General features: G+C 44.7%; 1 protein-coding gene and 1 long non-coding RNA gene across 8 annotated transcripts in view; one reads left to right on the top strand and one right to left on the bottom strand.

Annotated features, from left to right (window-relative positions):
* Positions 1-2,172: 2,172 nt before the first annotated feature.
* Optn (optineurin) overlaps positions 2,173-22,176 on the bottom strand; it is a 50,697-nt gene continuing 30,693 nt past the window's right edge. For 2 of the 7 annotated variants that reach the window (XM_063276060.1, XM_063276062.1), the window contains 6 exons: positions 21,213-21,306; positions 19,286-19,444; positions 9,616-9,746; positions 8,696-8,926; positions 7,208-7,290; positions 2,173-4,434 (listed from right to left, as the gene is read on the bottom strand). In XM_063276060.1, coding sequence (XP_063132130.1) covers positions 4,304-4,434; positions 7,208-7,290; positions 8,696-8,926; positions 9,616-9,746; positions 19,286-19,444; positions 21,213-21,306 — 829 coding nt within the window. In that variant the 3' untranslated portion in view covers positions 2,173-4,303. Of the gene's footprint in view, positions 4,435-7,207; positions 7,291-8,695; positions 8,927-9,615; positions 9,747-19,285; positions 19,445-21,212; positions 21,307-21,460; positions 22,133-22,176 lie in introns of those variants that run through there. The other 5 variants (XM_063276063.1, XM_063276061.1, XM_039095343.2 and 2 more) reach the window with 5 other exon arrangements.
* On the top strand, positions 9,737-11,651 carry LOC134482742 (uncharacterized). The gene is made up of 2 exons (XR_010059257.1): positions 9,737-9,874; positions 10,589-11,651. It is a non-coding gene; the product is annotated as an uncharacterized LOC134482742 (long non-coding RNA).

The following is a 22,176-nucleotide window of genomic DNA, read 5'->3' as shown; positions in this document are numbered from 1 at the left end:
GTTTGTACATTTTCTGGAACTAGCCCAGATGCCTCTCAAATTAAAAGCTTCTGATGCCGGGAGGTGGCGGCACACACTTTAATCCCGGCACTCGGGAGGCAGAGACAGGTAGATCTCTGTGGGTTCAATGCCAGCCTAGCCTACAGAGTGAGTTTCAGGAGCCTCTGGTGCAGAAGGCCAGAGACTGGAAGAGAGCCAATGGCCGAAACAGCCAGAGCGGGAAGGACCATGAGATGCCTTCATGCTGATGTCCCCGCCCTTCATGTGGCCCTGCTCTCACCCTCAGGTTTTAGGTTGCATCTGCGTGGGTATGCCATTCTGTACTGTCTGTCTCATTGCCAGTACTCTAGTCTTGCTTGTTCTTTTCCAGTGTATCGAGAGTATGCTATTTCAGGTCCTTTTTAACCGTACCTTCCCACTTAAAATTTAGATGTTACTTTGTTGATATCCACAAAATAGCTTGCCAGGATACTGACTGGAATTACATTGAAGTTAGAACCAACATCTTGAGAAGTGTAGACTGTTTTTTTTTTGAAAATTCCATGCAGGAATACAGTGTCTTTAATTAGTCTGTCCTATTCCCGCCTTTCCTGCTGAACTCCTTCCCAACTAGTGCTCCTCTTATGATCATGTCTGAATAAACCCAGAGTCTCACTGGGGTTGCCTGCACGAGCAGAGGGGAGTTTCGTAGTAACGTGTGGGCAACTTACCAGTGTTACACCAAGGAGACTGACTCCCCGTTCCTCTGGCAACCCCTTAACTGTCAATGGGTCAAGGATGGGCAGGTCACTGAGAACACTTCCCTCATCCATGAGGAGTGTTCATGGGAGTCCCGTCTTGTGTATGATTGTGCAGGTATCCACACTTGCTCTGAGTTCATGGGTGCAGAGGCCAGAATATTGTCACACCCCCTCCCTATCTACTGATTTCCTCTTGTGATATTCCCTGCACCTTGGATTGGGGAATATTTAATCTGGGTGCCCAACACTCACTCACTATTAGTCGTTTATTAAAAGTATAAGGAGAAAAATGAAAATAGGAAAGTTTAACTCAACTCTATCAGATCTGCCTGGCCAAAGGAATAATCAACAGTTATTAGGACCAACTACAGAATGATAGGAAGTATTTGCAAAGCAAACTTTGTGTGTGTGCGTAGGTGTGTATGTACACGAAGTGGTTAATGTATAAAATATTAGCCACCATAAATGGAATAAAACCCAATAAACCAAGAAATGCAATTTTAAAATGGTCAAAGAGCTGGCCATATCTCCAGAGACTTGTATAGATGGTTATATAGAGACGGTTGTATAGAGAGTTATATAGACGGCTCAAGATAACTGATCACTGGGAAAACACAAAGCCAAATGCCATAATAGATGATCTCACCTGTTGAGATGGCCCTTATTACCAGAAAAAGGAAGGAAGGACAGACAGATGGCTGAATGGACAGACAGCAAATATTAATGATGAGGAGGGGCTGGTGGGATGACCAAGTTGGTAATGTGCTTGCCCTGTAAGCCTGGAAACCTGAGGGATTTGCTAGAGAGTAATAAGACAGTCACTAACTTTGACCGTCAGTGTGGCTGTGCCTGCAAAGCGCCCTGGAGATTAGCACCTCTCTCCTTAGTTTCTGGGGAGGGAGGGTTGACATTATACATGGGCAGTACTACTTGGCAGGTGGGAAGCCCAGTGGGATCATGTCTCTGTTCCTGGCCTCCCACGGGTGCCCAGTTCCACAACAGCCTTCCCACCAGGAAAGGCCAAAACCTTTGACACACGGGGCCATACTTTTCTTCCTTTTCCATTTTCAGTCAGATATTTTGTCACAACAGCAAAAGTCTGATTAACACATGCAGATAACCATGCTATTGAGACGTGGGTGATGGTGGCTCAGGAAAGTAACATGCATAAGTCATGTGTGGTGGCACATACCTTTAGTTCCAGCACTCAGGAGGGAGGGAGGTGGATCTCTGTGAGTTTGAAGCCAGCCTGGTCCACAAAATGAATTTCAGGAAAACCAGGGCTACACAGTGCAACCCTGTCTTGAAAAACCAGCATAAGCAAGAAAAGAAAGAAAATAACATGCATAGAACTCCTATGACTTGTAGCTAATTGGTAGCATGCAACAAGGCCTTAGAACAGACATAGATTAAATAAATCAGATAACACACGGAGGGTTTACAAGTTGTTTACTAAACTGGGGATATAGCCTTAATATACAAATTATTACAGTCACTCTTCTGTACAGTAGATCACTACAGTTTATCCCTCCTGAGACTTCGTACCTTTGAGCAACATCTCACCCTTCCCACACCTTCCCTCCTGTCCTGCAAACCACTATTCAGCTCTCAATATCTATGAACTATGTTTCTTCAGGGTCCACATGTAAGTGACATCATGTGATATTCGTGCCTGGCTTACTTCACTTGACATGATGTCCTCTCCAGGTCCATCTATGTTATCAAGTGATAGAATCCCCTTCTTTCCCAAGGCTGGATACTGTTTCACTTTATCTGTGTACTGTGTTTTCCCTATCCAAACTCCAGCAATGGATGCCTAGGCTGCCCTGTATCCTAGCTGCTGTGGAAGATGCTGTACACTGATCTCTCTCCAACAATCTTAGTCTGAACATGCCTTCATCTGTAATCTTCTTCATGATCAAACAAATGCTTTGGTCATAGCATTACTAAGACCATTTGGGTTTTCAATTCACAGTTTAGATTTATCAGATAATTATACTTGAACAAAGTAAAAAGGATTTCCCCAGTAACTTCATTGTGAAACTGGTTTCCTCCTGTGTCTGGGGTACTATAGAAACCTACTTTATCCAGTATAAAATATAAAGAAATTTATACTAGAAAGAATAAGAAAAGGAAAAATGTAATTTTAGAAATGTCACTATCGAATATTGTCCCTAGGGTCTGAGGGGGATCTAATCTAATGGCTCCTAGGGTCTGAGGGGATCTAATCTAATGGCTCCTAGGGTCTGAGGGGATCTAATCTAATGGCTCCTAGGGTCTGAGGGGATCTAATCTAATGGCTCCTAGGGTCTGAGGGGGGTCTAATCTAATGGCTCCTAGGGTCTGAGGAGGAATCTAATCTAATGGCTTCTAGGGTCTGAGGGGATCTAATGACTGATGCACAGTGCAGTGTTCTACTGTCTTGGAGGGGTAACTGTTCAGGTGAAGATAACTTATCTGAACACTATGTTCCTTTGAGATGAATGAACTATTCTGATTTTGTTTACATACACGTCTGTGTGTATTTAACCAGAGGTCCTGTGCTAAACACAAGACTTCTCAAATGTTTTAGGACTCAATGCTGTTTACTTTTGGATTTGTTTAGTTCTTGCTAACATTTTTAACACAAAATATGGCAAATCCCCATTTATTATGTGTAGACGTGTCTGGTCATGAGCTGGGGGATCTGCTGCCTCGGTCTCCCATGCGGGTGTGCCCTGCACCAGCATGCTTGGCTCTCTGTACTTTTTTATCGGGAATCTATTCAGACATGCACTGGCCCTCCTTTAAAAGGATCTGCTCCTACTTCTCATGACCAAATCAAGTCTAGTGAGCTCAATGCAGAATAGACACATTACAGTGTTGCTGGTCACATATGAGCAGTGGGACAGATATGTCACAAAAGTTTACTTTGTAATAACTGAGATCTGTAAGCTGCTACCTCACCTGCAAAGAAAATAGCTGTTCTTTTAAAAATAAACCCTGTACACCTCCAGTACACAGAGAGGCTGACGGTAACGCCACACTGAACAGCTTAGGGAAGTACCCTGGGCCTGAGCTGCATTCCCCATTCTCACCTGTCCCGGGATCAACAGATACCACCGTGTTCAGTCAGAAAGAACCACACGTAATTTCCACATAATTACACACAGAACAACAAGATCCTGCTAGGTGAAGATTTACCTAGAAAAACACTGCAGTCATGATTCCCGACCATTTCAATTTCCTGTCTCTCACAGGTTCTCAACCACATGTCAGTGAATTTCTCCCATGTCATTCGTGAGCTTGGTCACTTGGTGTCCCATTCTGGCTGACTGCTCTCAGAGACTCTCATGAGCAGAACATAAAAACACTGGCTATCTTACTGGAAGGGCACTAATTAGATTCTTCGTTGTGACTTCCTGTCAGTCCAGAAGATGCTCTCCTTAGGAGGGGTACACTTCCTTTCTCCAGAGATTAGGATAATGTGGCAAAAATATTTGCGTGACAACAAAGAAGACAGAAGTACAAGTGTTGGAGCAGAAATCTGGCGTTTACCAACAGCTTTGGGGAGTGGAGGGCCCTCAGATGATACAGTCCATCACATGTATCTGAAGCGTGTCAATGTCCGGCAGGACCTCCCCACACTTGGGGCACGAGTGAATGGGAATACTCCGGGGCTGCTGCCCATGCTGCCAGCTCATGTCCTCGGCTCCTGGGAGGTGACAAGAAGGGACATGTGCTGTCAGTCGGCTCCGTTTCACGAGCACTTTGGCCTGGAGTTAGTTGGTTAGTTATATGGTTAATGTGAGTGTCTGTCCGACTTAGACATCAGACCCGAGAGGGATACAAATGCACACTTTGGGTCACTAGTGAAAATCTTCACTATGAACAGAGAAGTCTAGAGCTAGTGTTTGTTCTTTAAACTGCATCTCAAGCTCAAGGTCTGTGAAAGCATGATTCTACTTCTAGGGACGAGACATGATCTACTAAGTCCAGAAGAGAGTAAGACATAGATGACGATATAAAACCAAAGGGGGAGCTATGAGAGAAGCTGGGGAGGGTTCTTGGAAGGGCATGAGGTCCGTCTCTCAGAGCAGACAGCAATCTCCTTCATTCAGTTGATGGAGAACCCTCCAGGACTCTGAAGTACCGCTCTGTGCTGGGATGTCCATGAGGTGGGGAAGCCAGTAGAAATGCATTGGGTGTAGCCTCAGGCCCCCGGGGTCCTGCAGGATTGGGGAGGGGGGCTCTGCAGCCAGGCCCTGTTCTGTGAGGTAGGAAGCATCTTTTTAGGGGCTCATGTACTGATCCTCAGGTGACAGCACTATTACGGGGCAGGAAGGCTGTGGTATCTTTGGAAGGTGGAATTAGGTCGTGGCAAGTGTGTTGGGGCTCAGGGCCCTGACACTGGCTTTGTCTCTGTTTCCTGCCCGTCATGATGTGAACAGTCTCCTCCTTCCACATGTTCATACTTTCATGATGCTCTTTACAAAACATATTTGAAGTGCATTCCAACTCTACATAGGTCTTTGATCAATAAATCTTTCCATTAATGCTGGAAAGTGTTTCTGCTTCCGGGGCACCTCTCTGACCAGACCTTTATAGAACAAACTTTTGGCTTTTTAGTCTTAGCCTAGTAGTAAGCTTGGCTCCCAAAATATCTTTTTATTTTTTTTAGAGTATGACAAAGAAAATGACATTTTGGGGGTTGGGGATTTAGCTCAGTGGTAGAGCGCTTGCCTAGCAGGCGCTAGGCCCTGGGTTCAGTCCCCAGCTCCCAAAAAAAAAAAAAAAATGACATTTTAACATTTGTTTGCTTCAAAGCACATTACTTAAATTTATGATATACAAGGCTAATAGATGGCTATGGCGAACAGATTAAAGACATTTTTATTGATTCCTTTGCAATACTGAGGGTTAAACTAGGGCCTTAGGTATGTTAAGCAAGCATGTTACCACTGAACCAAGAAGTTTGTGTGGGGTGGGGGAGTGGTATAGATGTTTGTATGCACGTGTGTGTGTGTGGGGGGCATTCTCACCTGCATATACACGTGTGGAGGCCACAGGTTGACTTGTAGTATCTTTTTGTGTCATTTTTTGAGTAGCCTTTACCTGAAAATGCCCTAGGTCAATATTCTGTCAGGCCATGGGCTCTGTCTTCTGAGAGCTCTGCAAATGCAGGTGTTTACTGTTTGGACTTCCTTTGTGATTTTGGATTTTTGTTTTGCTTTTAATCAGTATATATTCATATATGTAAAAGATTTATTATTTTTTCTACTCATGTGTGCTATGTGTGTTCAGGTGCTTGCAGAAGCCAGAAGGAGGGTCAGGTCCCCGAGAACTCAGTCTGACTGTAACTACAGTCAGTAGAGAGCTGTAGTTACAGGCAGTTGTGAGCTGCCGGACCCAAGTGTTGGGGCTCAGGGCCCTGACACTGGCCTTGAACTTGGTCCTCTGGGAGATGAGAGTATCCGTCTCTGTAGACCTCTTCTCAGTGCACATTAATTATTCAGAATAGTGGGTTTCATTGTGATGCGTTCATGTGTGTATACTGATCATTTATTTATTTATTTATTTATTTTAATTTCTTTATTTATTGGGCTAGACCAGCCCAGGCTGGCCTGGGTTTCTCAATCTCCCGTCTTAGCCTCTGACACACGAGGATTACAGGCATGAGTCACAACACTCGGCCAGTAAACTTTATTTTTTTCACTTGCTTTCCTATAAAAAGACGTTTCTGGGGGGTGGGGTGGGGTGGTGAGGGAGGACAGACAGGAAATACAAAATGACGTGCAGAGACCTACTTTTCACCGTGGATCTGGTGTGACTGTTTTAAGCTCCTGCTGCCCCAACTCTCCTGTGGTGATGGATGACACCCTACCCACCTGGGAATGGGAGTTAAAATAAGCCCGCCCTTGTCTGGTTATCAGAGCAACAGAAACGAAAGCAGGGCAGAATGCGAGGGCACTCGGGCTGCTCTAGGATTTAAGCCCTTTTTATGCCTGTGAAATTTAAGATCATATCTTGTTGATAGAGCACTGCCATCAACATTTCTCCTAGCTATATTAGACCTTTGAATTTTTTTTTTTGTATGAAAAATCAAGGATAATACTTCCCTTTTGATAACTTACTATAAATTACAGAACACTGTTACTCGTGTACTGATAACAAATCTATCACCGTGCATTTCTTCAGACCTGGACTTGCTTCGCATTTCATGAGGATCTGGGTTTAATTTCTATAAAGCAAAGCAAACCCTCTCAGCGAAGGCAAGCAGGGGCTAGGATGGGTTGTAAGGTGATTCGGGTCAGCTAACAGAACACTGGAGTGACGCTTGGTATCTGCTAGCTGGCGGGTGAGTGGTCTGGGCTGAGTGAAATGAGAGGCTATCAGGGCTGGATGGAGGTCTGGGAAACAATCGACTGCTTTGATTTGGGAGCCATTCTTCACAATGTGACCTGAAATCCTAGCTCATGGTGACTCACCTCTTTGAAACAGGTAAGCCTGCTGGTCAGAGTCGCTGGTTCTCGCCCCATGCCGGCACTGCATTTCCATCAAGGACTGCCTACTGGGGTGAAAAGCAAGACCACCAGTGATGTTCTATAGCCCTGCAACACGACACCAGTAAGCAGCCAACAGAAGTGTGAGTGTGGGAAACAAGTCAAAAACACCAGGCCGGACTTCATGAGAAAACTGACCCTGACTGGGGATACAGCTCAGGGCCTGAGTGCTTGCCTAATAGGCACACGGCACTAAACCCTCAGTGCCATAAGACACAGTAAAGCACCCAGAACAAAAGACTAACTGGGATAGAATGGGTTAAAGGCACTAAGTTGGGCTGTATAAAATCAGGAACTTTGCTTTTTCCTTTTCTTTTTCTTTTTTCGTTCTTAAAAAAAAAAAAGATTTATTTATTATGTATACAGTGTTTTGCCTGCATATACATCTGCTGGTCAGAAGAGGGCACCAGATCTTGCTGGAAAACTGAACTCAGAACCTCTCAAAGAGCAGCCAGCGCTCTTAACCTCTGAGCCATCTCTCCAGCCCTCCCCCACCCCTGCACGACCCCCTCCCCTCGTCACCTCCCCATTTTTAAATGACAGGCCTTTCTGTGTAGCCCTGGCTGTCTGGAACTTGCTTTGTAGATCAGGTGGATTCAGATGTCTGCCTATCTCTGCCTTCTAAGTGCTGGGATTAAGGACATGTGTCACCACTGCCAGGCTACCAAACTCTTCATTGATAGCAAAGTGGGTCAGAGAAAGTGGCATATTTCTGGACCAAGACATCACAGAGCAATTAAATAGAATAAATTATTTCATTAGCTAAGAGGAAAAAATCCCTTCATTTTCTAAAAAATAACGAATTAAATCTGCATCAGAGTTCAAAATCACATGATATAAATTAAATTGCAGAACAATATCTAGAATGATCATTTTGTAACTTAGACACAGAAAAAAATATCAGTATTATCTTCCTTAAAAAAACACCACGTTGGGAGCTGGAGCGATGGCTCAGTGGTTAAGACTACTTATACTCTAGTGGAGGACCTGAGGTTGGTTCCTAGCACCCACACAGTGGTTCACAAGAGTCTGCAACTCCAGATCAAGGGGTTGGCCATCCTCTTCTGGCTTCTGCTGGCACTGGGCATACATGTACTACACACACAGATATGCAGGCAAAACACTCACACACAAATAAATCTAAAAGAGTTGCTTGAAAATATAATACAGAGATTTGTGTGCATATCTGTATGTAAAATTATATATAATGCGGATGGATGGTGACCAAATTCGTGTTCCCACCAAGTACGGGGAGAGGGGTGCACTGAAGGGTGGAAAACGAAGGAGGCCAGCTTTGGCTACGACTTGGATAAGGACTTGGGGCCAGCCCGATGGCTGAGCTGGGAACGACATTCACTGACAAGCCTGAGGTCACATGGCTTAGGACCCACATAGCAGAAGAGGGGAACTGACCCTGTCCTGTGATCTCCATACACAGAGTGTGGCAGGGAACTGACTCCTGTCCTGTGATCTCCATACACAGAGTGTGGCAGGGAACTGACTCCTGTCCTGTGATCTCCATACACAGACTGTGGCAGGGAACTGACTCCTGTCCTGTGATCTCCGTACACAGACTGTGGCAGGGAACTGACTCCTGTCCTGTGATCTCCGTACACAGATTGTGGCAAGCGTCCACACCCACACATAAACAAATGAATGAAAGTAGTTTACAGAAAATGTAAAAGAAATTTGAAGCAAATGAAATAAACAGTTGATTTAGAATGGCATACATATTACTTATGTTTTATTTTCTATTTAAAATATTTTAAGACCTCTCCCATTAATTTTTGAGCCTTACACAAAGTGTATGCTTGCACTTCCAAGCAGCACCCCAGACACTGAGGAAGGAGGACAAGGTTAGACCAGCACGCAGTGGCAATTTCTAGAGCAGTTTGGGCTAAAGGGAATGACGGGTTCAAACAAACAAAAACACCAACAACGTAAAAATAAATTTCAAAGTTAGAGTTTGCTTTAAGACAGATGGTTTAAAGCCAGCTAAGATCCCGGGACACAGAATGTCATTTTCCCAGCATATAAGGAAGTTGGCCGGGTTCCTGTGCTTCTGTCTACGTGGTGTCATCTGAACTAAGTGTGGCACATGAACAGATGAGGTGTGGGAGGGCAGGTCTCAGACGTGCTAAGGACACAGCCTGCCTGCCCTCGTCCCTCTGCAGCGCTGGCCCGTGCTAAGGACACAGCCTGCCTGCCCTCGTCCCTCTGCAGCGCTGGCCCGTGCTAAGGACACAGCCTGCCTGCCCTCGTCCCTCTGCAGCGCTGGCCCGTGCTAAGGACACAGCCTGCCTGCCCTCGTCCCTCTGCTTGCTTTCCCTTACCTGCCTCCATCTTCAAAGTCATTGTTCTCTTTCAGCAAAATGGCGAGCTGCAAGGCCAGCTGCTCCTTTTCCTCATGGATCTTCTCCCTTGCTGCCCTCTCAGCATGGAAATCTGAACAGTACACCTCCATCTGTTAGAGGAAAGTTGAGTTACCATGGAGATGAGCGTGGTCTCCACGGTGACCTGACCTGACCTGATGTCTGGCCCGTGCTGTACCTGTAGATGGGCTTCGGGAAGACAGATCTCTGTTGTCAACAGGTATGATAAGTTATGGCTTCCCAATGCCGTTAAACAGATACAAGTCATGTGCATGTGGGTGCTTTAAACTGAACTGATATAAACGGATTAAGGAATGCACGAATCATTCATTAAATAAAATATTTCTTAAAAAAATAGTATTCAGGAATAACATAAATGGCTTACCAGAATGTTGGTCTTAAGCTAAATTTAAAATAAACAAACGCACATTATCTGTTGAGTTCCAGCCATGGGTGTGGTCTTACGTTGGCTGTCTCTTTTACCTCATCAAAAGTCCTCAGACCAGCACGAGGGTGATGGAGGCACAGGACTCACATGTCTGTCCAGGTCTGTGTTGCAAGTCCTGGACTATGCAGCAAGACCCTGCCTTTTAAAAATCCCAGGGATATAAACTTGTCATTTTTCTAATGAGCTTGATGGTCCTTAGTCTTAGGAAAGTCTGGCTGAGCATGGCAGCACTGGCCTGTGATCTTAGGGCCCCACAGGCTGAAGCAAGAGGATGCCAAGTTCTATTCTAGGCTACATGGCAAGACTGTATCAAAGCAGAAACGTTTAGGACCTCAGTGTCTGAGCATAGAGAGAGGTCTTGTTTTCCTGGACTCTTCTATGTATCAAGCCACTTCCTCTTCATGTGGGGTCTCCAGCTTCCACTGTGGCTCCCGTGATCTTCGTGCCCTGGTACAGAAATTCTTGTGTGGTCTATTCCCACAACAGGGCCAGCCTGTGTAAGCTCTAAGATGCTACAGGAGCCGTGGCTGGGGGACTCTGAAACTACATCATCAGGTGCTGTGGCCCTTGCCTTGCTCGCTTCCGGATCGCTTGCTTTGGAGACCAGCTGAGCAAACCACTGAAGAGGCTTACATACGGAGGGAGGCCTCCTGACAGCCTGAGTCATCTTGGAAATGGCCTGCCAAGTCTGTTTTTAGTGCAGCCTCATGAGAGACTGAGCCAGACCTCCTTTTCTGAGCTGCTCCCGGATTCCTCATTCACAGACTCGTACATGAGAGGACTACCATTTGTTTCTGTTTGAGCTGCCATGCTTCGGGCATAATCTGCCACACAGGAAAGCAGATAACTAATGTCTTATCAGAATAATCTCATGGTTCTCAAGCTGTAACATAAAAATCAATTGCACAGCGATCCGAACATTGTTTTATAAGCAGTTCTTAATCTTCTTTTGCTTTATTTTTTTAAGATTTATTTATTTTTTATGTGCATTGGCGTTTTGCCTGCAGGTATGTTTGTGTGAGGATGTCAGATCTCTTGAAGCTCCAGTACAGACAGTTGTGAGCTGTTCTGTGGGTGCTGGGAATTGAACCCAGGTCCTCTGGAAGAGCAGCCACTAAGCTATCAACCACTCAGCCATCTCTCTAGCCCCATTCTGTTTTTTGAGGCAATGTCTCACTATGTAGCCCTAAGTGGCTTGGAGCTTAATATGCAGACCAGACTTGTAGAGGGCCGCAATAACATTCGCCACCACAAGATGGCGCTGGCTTCCACTGCACCCCACGTGGAAGGCCAAGATAGTTTCGCCATTACAAGATGGTGCTGGCCTCCGCCGCGCCAGCCGACTTCCTTTCAGGAAGTTAACTGTGTGCGCATGTGCAAGAGTGCCTTCGTGCCAGGTCTTTGCCCACTCCGGGGCATGCCTAATGAGATCATGGGTAAGCAACCAATCAGGTGTGGATGCGCCGCGCTAGGGTGTATATAAGCCGCGCCATGCTGGCGCCCCGCGGCCCTCTATTATTAATAAATAATAAGCATTTTGGCTACAGAAGGATTTGTGTGTTCCTGCGTATTCTTGCTGGCGAGGTCGCGCGGGACATTTGGTGCCGAGAACCCGGGACACCACGCCATCGCCAGGCGCCAAGAGGGGGTCTTCCGTCTGCGGAAGGAATCCAGAACTGTAGTGTTTAAAAGGTAGGCCCTGAGAGACATGCTTAGCCTTGACCTGTTCCACTTCACTCCCCTGCTAGATGCGGCGGAAGTTTTTGTTATTGTTTTAGCAGCCCTCATGCTTTCTCTATTGGCCTTTGAGTTTTTAGCCGCTGACAGACAGCGTCAGAGGTCGCATGGGAGCCGCCCAGCTGTAATAGCAAAGCAGAGAGCACTGGGGGAGGTGCAGGACGGCATGTCAGAAACAGGGTGGGGTAAAAAATTAAAGAGCTCAAGGAAAAAAGATAAAAATAAGCAGACAGTCCCCTCCAAAGACTTCAGACCTGCGGAGGTGGGAGATTGTGGAAAAAACGCCCCGGGAGAGAAAAAGGGAGGAGATAAAAGGAACACAGTATTTTGGGAGAAAAATTTTGTCTTTGTGCTTGTAAAAGGTGTGATTAGGCTCTGGAAGCTTCACAGAGTCATACTGATCAGACTTGATAGAGGTAAACCACCTGGAAATTTATTCAGAAGAATCAAACAAAAGGACATCTCAATGCCCATGCACAGCTTGATGGAGTTAATGTAATTGGGTTGTGAGTAAAAATATTCAGGACTGGGGTTGGGGATTTAGCTCAGTGGTAGAGCGCTTGCCTAGGAAGCGCAAGGCCCTGGGTTCGGTCCCCAGCTCCGAAAAAGAGAACCAAAAAAAAAAATATTCAGGACTGTGTTTCACTTCCATACCATTTGTGAATGTCAGTCGTGCTGCTCAGATATCCCATAATATATCTCAGTATCTTACAGGAATTTGGTTTCAACACGTTGATGGACTAGTCCAGGAATTGAGACAATCCATCGTCCATATCAACTCCACTCGAGTGGATAGTCACCGTGAAAGTGGTGGGAAAGGGGAAATCCTACCTCTCTGCTGACACCATCTGGTTTTTTCCCTCTTTGTCTATTGTCTGTCCTTGGTGCACCAAGCTGTCCCTGTATGTCAGTTTATGTCTGTGGTTTTTGTTTCTTGTTGCTTAAATGTTTTATGTTTCATGTTCAAAAGAAAAAATGGTAAAAACTTTATCTGTGAATCGTTCACATCTTGATTTGGTTTTAACTCGTTTCAAAAAAGGAACAAATGAATAAAAAGCAGTTTCAATCAGGCCGTTAGAGCCCTGTACCTGTAGCCAGGAGTCTAGGTCAGCTGGAGAAACTGCCCAGGGGCTAAGCGTCTGCATGCGCCAGCAGCTCCTCAGCTTCTTTGGTACAAGAGCTGATAGCTGTTTCTCTTAGAAAAATCCCTGACTTATTATTTGACTCAAAAGGTGACAAGGTGCTTCTCTTAAAATCATAGCTTAAAAAGGTAAAAATGGTGCTTGGTCTAAATATTAAAGATATGCGTAGCCACTTCAATTTTGTTTCTCATTGGTTTTAAATGTATAAATATGCTCTACTTGCCTTGGTCATGGATTGTTGGCTTTCAAGTTATTGGATATGGTTAAAAGGTATAATATTGGTAACAGAAAGTTGACATAAAGCTGGTAATTTATATAGAGTCATTCTAGACAACATGTGGCATCAGCCAACCCAGGGAAACAGGTCTAAATTGAGATAATATTTTTATGGAACTCTTATTCTAGAAACCAGGCTTCTAAAAGAATTTAGGACAATGTCTCTTTGTTGAGGTATTGGAGACTACACCATCGTGTGTTCATATGTAGGAATTGGCAGTCAAACTTTGTAGCATGAAGGATAGACTAGAGACTGGATTTTGGAGACTAGATCGTTTGTTGGAGGTTGAGTTTTGCTTTCCAAAGTTGTGGTTTGCCCTGAAGCTATCTGTATTTTGATGCTAATTCCACTGCCCCAAGAACAGCTCCCTAGTCAGTACTCAGAACTCAGGTGACTTTCCAAAATTGTGGCTGTGCTCTGGTGTTACAAGGAGAACTTAAAGATTGTGATTAAGGATTGTCAGTGTTACATTGACTAACTCAAACTTATTTGTAATTAAGAAAAAATCAAACAGGTAGAGATTGTTACAGGATTTACAAAGGATTGATGAGGTTTTAGAACTTGTGAGAGCACTACAGCCAGTTTGTTTACTCCAACTGGCATTTTAAGATAGATTTAGAGGATTGATTTTGAGTTTTCATTTTGTGAGCTTGCTTATAATTTTAGAGAGCCCATAAAGTGATATCATTAGGAATGGCTAACAGCCTTATATTATGTAATTTTGTTGCTTCTTCAATGTAAAAAGTTAGAACTTTGAATCTTTCAGTGTGTATGGAAATTTTTACTACAAACCTTTGCTCTCAAAATGAGCTTTAATATTTGGGGAGTAGCTGTTACACTACTCGGGATAAGAATATTTGAAACTAATTTTAAGCTTCTAAGGATATGTTAATTGGCTAAGTACCTCACCCTACCAGAGGACTTAGGTCTTTGTTATGCACATTGGAGATAAAGCTTCAGCTGTGTTAATACAGAATTGTAGGCTAGAGTCATGGAAGTATTTTAAAAAGAAACCTGGTAAAACATATCTTATTCCAAACTACAGTTAATTGGTTATTACAAAATACTGATATTTGGCCTATTACATATGCAAATTTTTCAGGCAAAATTGATAATTTTACTCTTTACATGCTTTTGTACTTCCTATATATTTGTGCATGCAACCCATAGGAAATGCGCTTAGTGTATTTATAGGTGGTTCATCTAATGAAAAGGCTACATATATGATTGGATCACTTGTTTATTCTCTTGAGTTTCTATTGCTTCAACACACATTATTAAATTACGTGCTTTAGCCACTGTTTTAAATCAAGCTTTCAATTCACATACTGATAGCCAATGTGTGGCTTGTGGTTTACAATTGATTTCAATTACTTAATGCTTTATTAGAGGCAAGTTTTCTACATGAAATCAGTGAGTGATTTCAGTGTGAATTGTCTGACAACGCACTGTCCTTTTAGTGCTCTGGCTCAGACAACTAAACAAAACCATAGACCCAGCTCTTTAAAAATGGTAATGGAGTTGATAACACACCCTCATGAAAAGAGGAAGACTCCATTTGCTTACTTTAAATTCTCAGCCTCGCCCTACCAGCTCAGGGATTTCTAGTATGACTAAATCTGGATGCTTATGTTTAGGTAAATAAAGCTGGTGAGGGGCTGGAGTGATGGCTTAGTGGTTAAGAGCACTAAGTACTGTTCCTTTATAGGCCATTTAAGAACTCAAACTGGATTGCCTAGACCCCTTAACAAGGGAGGACAATGATACCAGACAGATTATAGGCCTTACATCGGAACCATTAGTCAAAAAATCTCATTCTTTATATATCCAAAACAATAATGCTAGAAACAATAATTTGGTATACAAGTCAATTTATAAATACAAGTGCTCAGTGTCCTAATTTAATCCTCGAGGACTTACCTTAATAAATAATATCTTTACTCTATCTTAATAAATAAAAAGGGGGAGTTATCCCTGTATGCTAAATAATGCTCCTTTTATTCCAATTTTAAAATTTGGATGCCAAGGAACCCTTGAGTGTTTATGCCACCCTACAACTAGGCATACTTCTGCCTAGGTGAAATAGAAAGATTCACATATTGGCATGATCCTGTTCAGATATTTTATATGGGGAAGAGGGAATCTTTTGTGTTTTTTTCTACAGGATGCTACAAGAGTGTGCCAGCTGTCTGAGTGTCTGGTGAGACTTGCTGATCCTGGTTGCATAAAGATTCAGCTCTCCTGGTTCGGGTCCCTGGAGTCATTCCTCTGCCCTGAGAGGAAGATGGAAGATTCCCCCTCATCTTTTGTCATCACAGAGATTTTGGCGTTGCTGCAGTCAGTGTTACCGCTGCGTGTGTCCCGTCCCACTATGGCCCGCTCTCTGACCCTCTGTGCACTGCTGCTTGCTGGAGAAGACTGGACTCCAGCCGTTGCTGCCCCCCTCATTCCCCTGGTGACTCTTGCTGCCTTAACTGGTGTTGTCATCTTGCAGTCTATAGCTTCACAGGAATGCCACCTGCGTAAAGCTGCTGTGGACTGGGGAACTCTGTCCTGGTTATGCAGATCTCAGACATGGTTCCATTGCCTGCTGGTTGTTCCAGAGAAGAATGACTGATCCTGAACTGTCCTGGGAAAGACCTTGTTACTTTCGCTGCTATTGTAGTAGCCATTTACTGCTATAGCCATTGTGTCTACAGTGTCTGGAGTTACCCTCCCCCATTCTATTGTTAGACAAACACAGTGGGTGAACTTTCTGGAGTAGTTGCTAACAATTGGGAATTCTAAATTTTATTATAGGAGCGACTTGACTATGGCCCTTGGTGGTCACAGCTGAAGAGAACCAAATGAGGTGCCCACTACTTATCGGGAGTGGCTCTGTTTGGTGCAGCCCTATGCTGTGGATTAGTGTTCATGCTATGGTTGGTTTGCAAACTCAGATCTCAACAGAAACGTGACAAGGCCGTTATCCCTCAAGCACTTGTGGCCACTGAACAAGGGGCCTCCCCTAAAATTTGGTTATCTATCTCCAAAAATTAGTCGGTATCTGAGTTCTCTGCTCTTGTACCCCATGGATCTGTGGATCCATTGCACTGGGATGAGAGAGACTCAATGATTCTTTGATCAGCCCTTCCACATCGCTGAGGTTTCCTCATTGCATGCGATAGGGTGATCATGATTTCCCCACTAACTCATTTTCTGGTTGGCCTCTTTTTAGAGTTCGCCCTAGGTCATTTAACAGTTACTGTCACACAGCACTGCGGTATCCAGAAACGGGCAACTTTCCTCATGCACAGTACACAGGGCCCGGTGGCGATAGGGTTACCCTTCGATAAGGCTGTGACATAGAGGAACGACCTAAGACAGGAGCCACAGCAGATGGATGTAACTGCAGGGACCTAGACCAGTCTAGACAATAGTTTATTGTTATTAATAAAATAATAAGGGGGAGATGTAGAGGGCCGCAATAACATTCGCCACCACAAGATGGCGCTGGCTTCCACTGCACCCCACGTGGAAGGCCGAGATAGTTTCGCCATTACAAGATGGTGCTGGCCTCCGCCGCGCCAGCCGACTTCCTTTCAGGAAGTTAACTGTGTGCGCATGTGCAAGAGTGCCTTCGTGCCAGGTCTTTGCCCACTCCGGGGCATGCCTAATGAGATCATAGGTAAGCAACCAATCAGGTGTGGATGCGCCACGCTAGGGTGTATATAAGCCGTGCCATGCTGGCGCCCCGCGGCCCTCTATTATTAATAAATAATAAGCATTTTGGCTACAGAAGGATTCGTGTGTTCCTGCGTATTCTTGCTGGCGAGGTCACGCAGGACACAGACTGACTGCAAACTTGTAGTTGTGTGTTTGTCACATGACCTGCCTTCTGAATACTAAAGATTGTGTATCTGCATCATTGTACCAGGTGCCAAGGCTGTGTGTGTTCATGTACATGCATGTGCTCACGTGTGCAGTACCTGCCGAGGGCAGAAGAGGGTGTTGTGTTCCCTGCAAGTGGAGTTAGGGGGTTGAGAGCTGCCTGACTCGGGCACTGGTAACTGAAGGTAGGTTTTCTACAAGAGCCGTACATGCTAAGCCACCTCTCAACCGGCCTTTGGATTTCATGGATTTGGGCTATATTATCTATTATTCTTTAAAGGAAATAAAAATCTAAGCCTCTCATGGTGGCACACACCTGTTTTCTAGCATTTGGTAGCTAACACTTGGGTCATGAGTTTGGAGCCAGCCTGAGTTACATAGTGACATCTTGTCTTAATAAAACAAACAAAACTATTATGTCAAAACTATAATTACCAAAAGGTATAGGTATGTATGTATGTATTATATATATGTATGTATGTATGTATATATACACACACATATATGTATATGTGTGTAATATTATGTTACAATATAATATTAAATAAAATCATTTTAAGAGGGTTCCATCACTTCCAGGAGACGCAGCATCTCCTGGTACATGGTGAATGGTGGAGATTCACCTCTATGGTACAGAATCTGTGCTAACCCTTTCTGTATCAGCGTTGGGAGCAGTTATCTACCTTCTGATGTGCAGAAGCCAGAGTTGCTGAATGAATGAGAGCGTCTACCAAAACCAACACCCATGTGTAGTCATGACACAGACACCAGACCACAGGGGAAGCAGGAAACTCTGCCGTGTGGGCTACCCAAGGGAAGACAAGGCTCTGGGAGGCAGGCTCCCATGATGCTCCTGGTGGGGTTTGTCCTGGTGGGCAGCTGGTGATAGCCAGCCGTCAGGTAGCATAGAGACTGCTGGAATCATTCTTAAGTAAAATACACAAAGATGTAAAGACAATGGGGCCTTCCTGAGAGAATTCCAGTCCTGTATTTTTGTAAGACCAACTGGTAGTACTTATTTAATTTTAATCATGTAATCATTCCACATCTCTCTCTGCGTGTGCATGTGTGCGTACGTGCGTGCATCTGTGTGTGTGCATACGTGAACATGTGCAGGCCAGAGGACAACCTTGGATGTCATTCCTCAGGTGTGGTCTACTTTGGTTGTTGAGACAGCATGCGTCACTGGTGTGGAATGCCCTGAGTGTGCTAGAATGGCTGGCCAGGGAACTCCGGGATTTCAGCACTGGGATTGCAAGTAAATTCTACTGTGCCCATTTTCTTTTTTAAAATACCTGTGTCTAGTATTTCTATTTAGTAGCAAATTTTAAGAAAAAGACCCATATGAAGCTAGGTATGTAGCATGCCTATAATCCGAGTATTTGCAAAGTACAGGCAGAAAGATCAGGGGTTCAAGGTCATTCTTGACTAGATAGCAAATTTATGGCTACCTTGTCTTTTGAGGCCCAGTCTCAAACAAAACAAAACAAAACACTCTCCCCAAAACATCATTTATAATAAACAGTATAAACTCCAAAAATATTTAGAAATAAGTCTAATACTAGTACCTAGGAATCTAAAGCTGGCCTTGAACTATTAATTTCTCTGCCTTTATTTCTCAAGTGCTGAAATTTTCACATATGCACAATCATGCCTGGCTTTCATTTAAAAGTTAAAAAAAAATCCACTGGGTAGGCATGGTGGTGCAGGCCTTTAATACCAGCACTTAGAAAGTAGAAGCAGGCAGATCTCTGTGAGTTCAAGGCTAACCTGTTCTACATAGTAAATTCCAAGTCAGCCGGAGCTAAACAGAGACCATGTATTGGCAAAACAGACAAAAAGGAGGAGGAGAAAGAGGAAAAAGAGAAGAGGAAGAGGAGGAAGAAGAGGAAAAGGAGGAGGAGGAAGAGGAAGAAGAGGAGGGAGAAGGCAAGGAAGGGGAGAGGAGGAAGAGGAGGAAGAAGAGGAAAAGGAGGAGGAAGAAGAGGAGGGAGAAAAGAAGGAAGGGGGAAGAGGAAGAAGAGGAGGAGGAGGAGGAGGGGGAGGGAAAAACGGTCAGAAAGAATATGAAAATCACTATTGTATTAAGCACTGCCCTCCTCATTTGGAATCTGCACGGCGTGTGTCATTCAGCTCAGGTTCTAGACCGCACCTCACCTGAGCCCTGAGGACGGCCATGGTCTCCAGGTCCTCCTCCTGCTTGGCGATGGTCTGCTTCATCTCATCCATCTGGAGCTGCTTGGACGCCAGAGCCTGCTCCGCCAGCTCCAGCTTCTCGCTGAGCTCCTGCAGCTGCACCTTGTCCACTTTTTCTGCCTGAAAAATACAGAAAAAATTCTAGAAACGGCTTGGAAGTGACACAATCCTATTTTAGGAAAATGTAAAGGTTTATGTTTAAGAACTGTCATCTCCAGTCTGTTACTTAGCTATGGCAATTCATTCAGGAAGTTGGAGTCACTTGTGACTGCCAACAACCACTTCCTCCAACTAAAATACTTTTTTTTTAAAAGATTTATTTATTTATGTATTCAAGTACACTGTAGCTCTCTTCAGTCACACCAGAAGAGGGTTATCAGATCCCATTACAGATGGTTGGGTCACAATGTGGTTGCTGGGAATTGAACTCAGGACCTCTGGAAGAGCAGTGCTCTTAACCGCTGAGCCATCTCTCCAGCCCCACTAAAACACTTTCTTAAAAGGTGACACGGGGCATAGGCTGTTCCCAGCAGATGAGTTCAGCTCTTCAGCTCACATCAATGGCAGATAGCATGAAATGTGCAGTGATGAGAAGCCTCCTTTGAGGAGTTTGTGAGGCACCGATATTCTTATTTATCTTGTTACTTTAGCATTGGAAACGTGTTTACATTTAAAGGGACCAGGTCCTTGCTGAGGATTGCTCATACCTTTAATCCCAGCAATCCTGAGGCAGCAGGGGCAGGTAGAACTCTGAGTTCAAGGCCAGCTTTCTCTATGTAGTGAGTTCTAGGCTAGCCAAGGCCACATAAAGACTCTCTAAATAAAGAAATAAATGTGTGTGTGTTTTTTTAAAGCTATAGGTTTAAGAGAGCTCTAAAATTCTTTTTTAATGAAGTAAACAAAGGCCTGGGAGATTATCTAGTCACTGAAGTGCTGCTGGGTGGGAGGAGCTGAGTCCAGACCCTCAGCGCCATCTAAGCCAGGTACGATGACTCTTGCTGCAACCCTAGTTGGGATCCAGAGACAGCAAGGGCTCTGGTTTGCTGGCCGGCTACCCAAGCTTCAATAGGAGACACACTCAGAAACTGAGGTAGCCTGTCTTAAAACATACCAAACATCAGCCTCCACATGTACACGCCAGTACGTATCTGGATACCACCACCCACACCTACCCGCCCCTCTGGAAAAGGAAAAGAAAACATGGGCTTATGCCAGAGGCCTATACTCCTAACTACGCAGGAGACTGAGGCAGTGGGATTGAAAGTTCAAGGCTTGCCCAAGTACCTCTGAGAGCCTGTAAGAGGCAAAGGGAGACATTGGCCTGCAGGAGGCCCGAAGTTCATTCCAGATACAGGAATGAAGGAATAAGGAATATCCCCTGAAGGTGGGAAGGAGTAAAGGGGGGAAGTGAATATTTATAGCCTTTTAAATGGAGACTTAATTCAAAGACTCGTATGAAGAATTTATACCACATTAGACATCCTTACTAATTTAAATGAAACGCTGTAAGTCCAGGGTTCCAAGTTCACTGCCAGCAGGCAAGATACCTTTGCACAATCTCATTCAGCAGAAGGCCATGGCCAGTTGTCTCCCTGTACACTGTTGACAGGGAGCCCAGGCTCTCAGCTCCCTCCAGACACACCCTCGGGAAGTAGAAAAAACCCATGCCTGGCCTGGGAGACCTCAGCACCGCATGACACATGAGTCACATTTTATATATAGGCTGAGCGTGGAAAGCTGTAATAATTTTGTTACAATTGATACACTGCAAAGTGATCTTTGAAAGCAGACTTAGTTGAGGGGCCATGCGATGTTTTTTGTACATATAATATCCGATGTTTCTATCCACCCAGGCTGTGGCAGTACCTTTTTCTCTATCTATGAATACCTGTTGTTTGGTTAGTTCTTCAATTGTTCTCAGAGCTTTATTGTGTTCCTGAAGAAGCTTGTCGTGTGTTGCCTGAAGAGTGGCTAACCTGGATCTATTAAAATAAGATATTAAAAATGGGATAATGAGGGAAATGTCACAGAAACTCATCCTCTTGCCTCCCTAACAGATTTAGAAAACTCAAGTAGAAAAATGTTTTTTTCATCCCACCAACTTTTAACTGTCAGCTTGACAGGATCTGTAGTCACCTGAGAAAGAAGTCTGGGTGAGAGATTGCTTTCACCACTGGCCCATGGGCCTGCCTGTGAGGGTTGTCCGGATTGCCTTTCCCCATGCAGGATGACCTCTACATGAAGGTGGGTGACACCTGCCAGTCCCTAGCTTAGGGCTCTAGATTATCCCTAGATATCGGGTCTAGATTATCGGGTGTAAGAGTCGGGTGGATCTCTGTGAGTTCGAGGCCAGCCTGGTTTACAGAGTGAGTTCCGGGATAGCCAGAGCTACACAGAGAAATCCTGTCTGACAAGACAAGACAAAAAACCCAGCAGAAGTGGGCAAAGCAAGCTGGGAACTAAGCACCCATTCCTCTCTGCTCTTTTACTGTGGACGTGATATGAATAGCTGCTACAGTCCAGGGCACCTGGGTGTTTTATCACGTAACAGAAATGAAACTACAGCCACCGCATATCAGCATTTTTCTTCCTCTCAAAGAAAATGGTATCTTCCAAAAGAGTGTCTTTCCCCCAAAAGATAGAATACAACTAAAAAATCTAATTCTCCCCAAGAGTTTCCTAGACATCTAGTTTCCAGACGGCAAAACACATTTCATGCCGTGGCTCTGGGGTCCTCCTTCTTATCTGTATTTGGCCGGCTGTCCTAACGCTTCTGGGCAAGCCGCCGCCGCCCGCCCGTGCGCCCACTCGCCGGCTCGCCCGCCCGCGCGCCCGCCCGCCCGCGCGCCCGC

Source organism: Rattus norvegicus, chromosome 17, assembly GCF_036323735.1.
Source record: "Rattus norvegicus strain BN/NHsdMcwi chromosome 17, GRCr8, whole genome shotgun sequence".
Taxonomy (NCBI): domain Eukaryota; kingdom Metazoa; phylum Chordata; class Mammalia; order Rodentia; family Muridae; genus Rattus; species Rattus norvegicus.
Note: the sequence above shows the minus strand (reverse complement) of the source record. Positions and strands in the feature narration are given on the sequence as shown.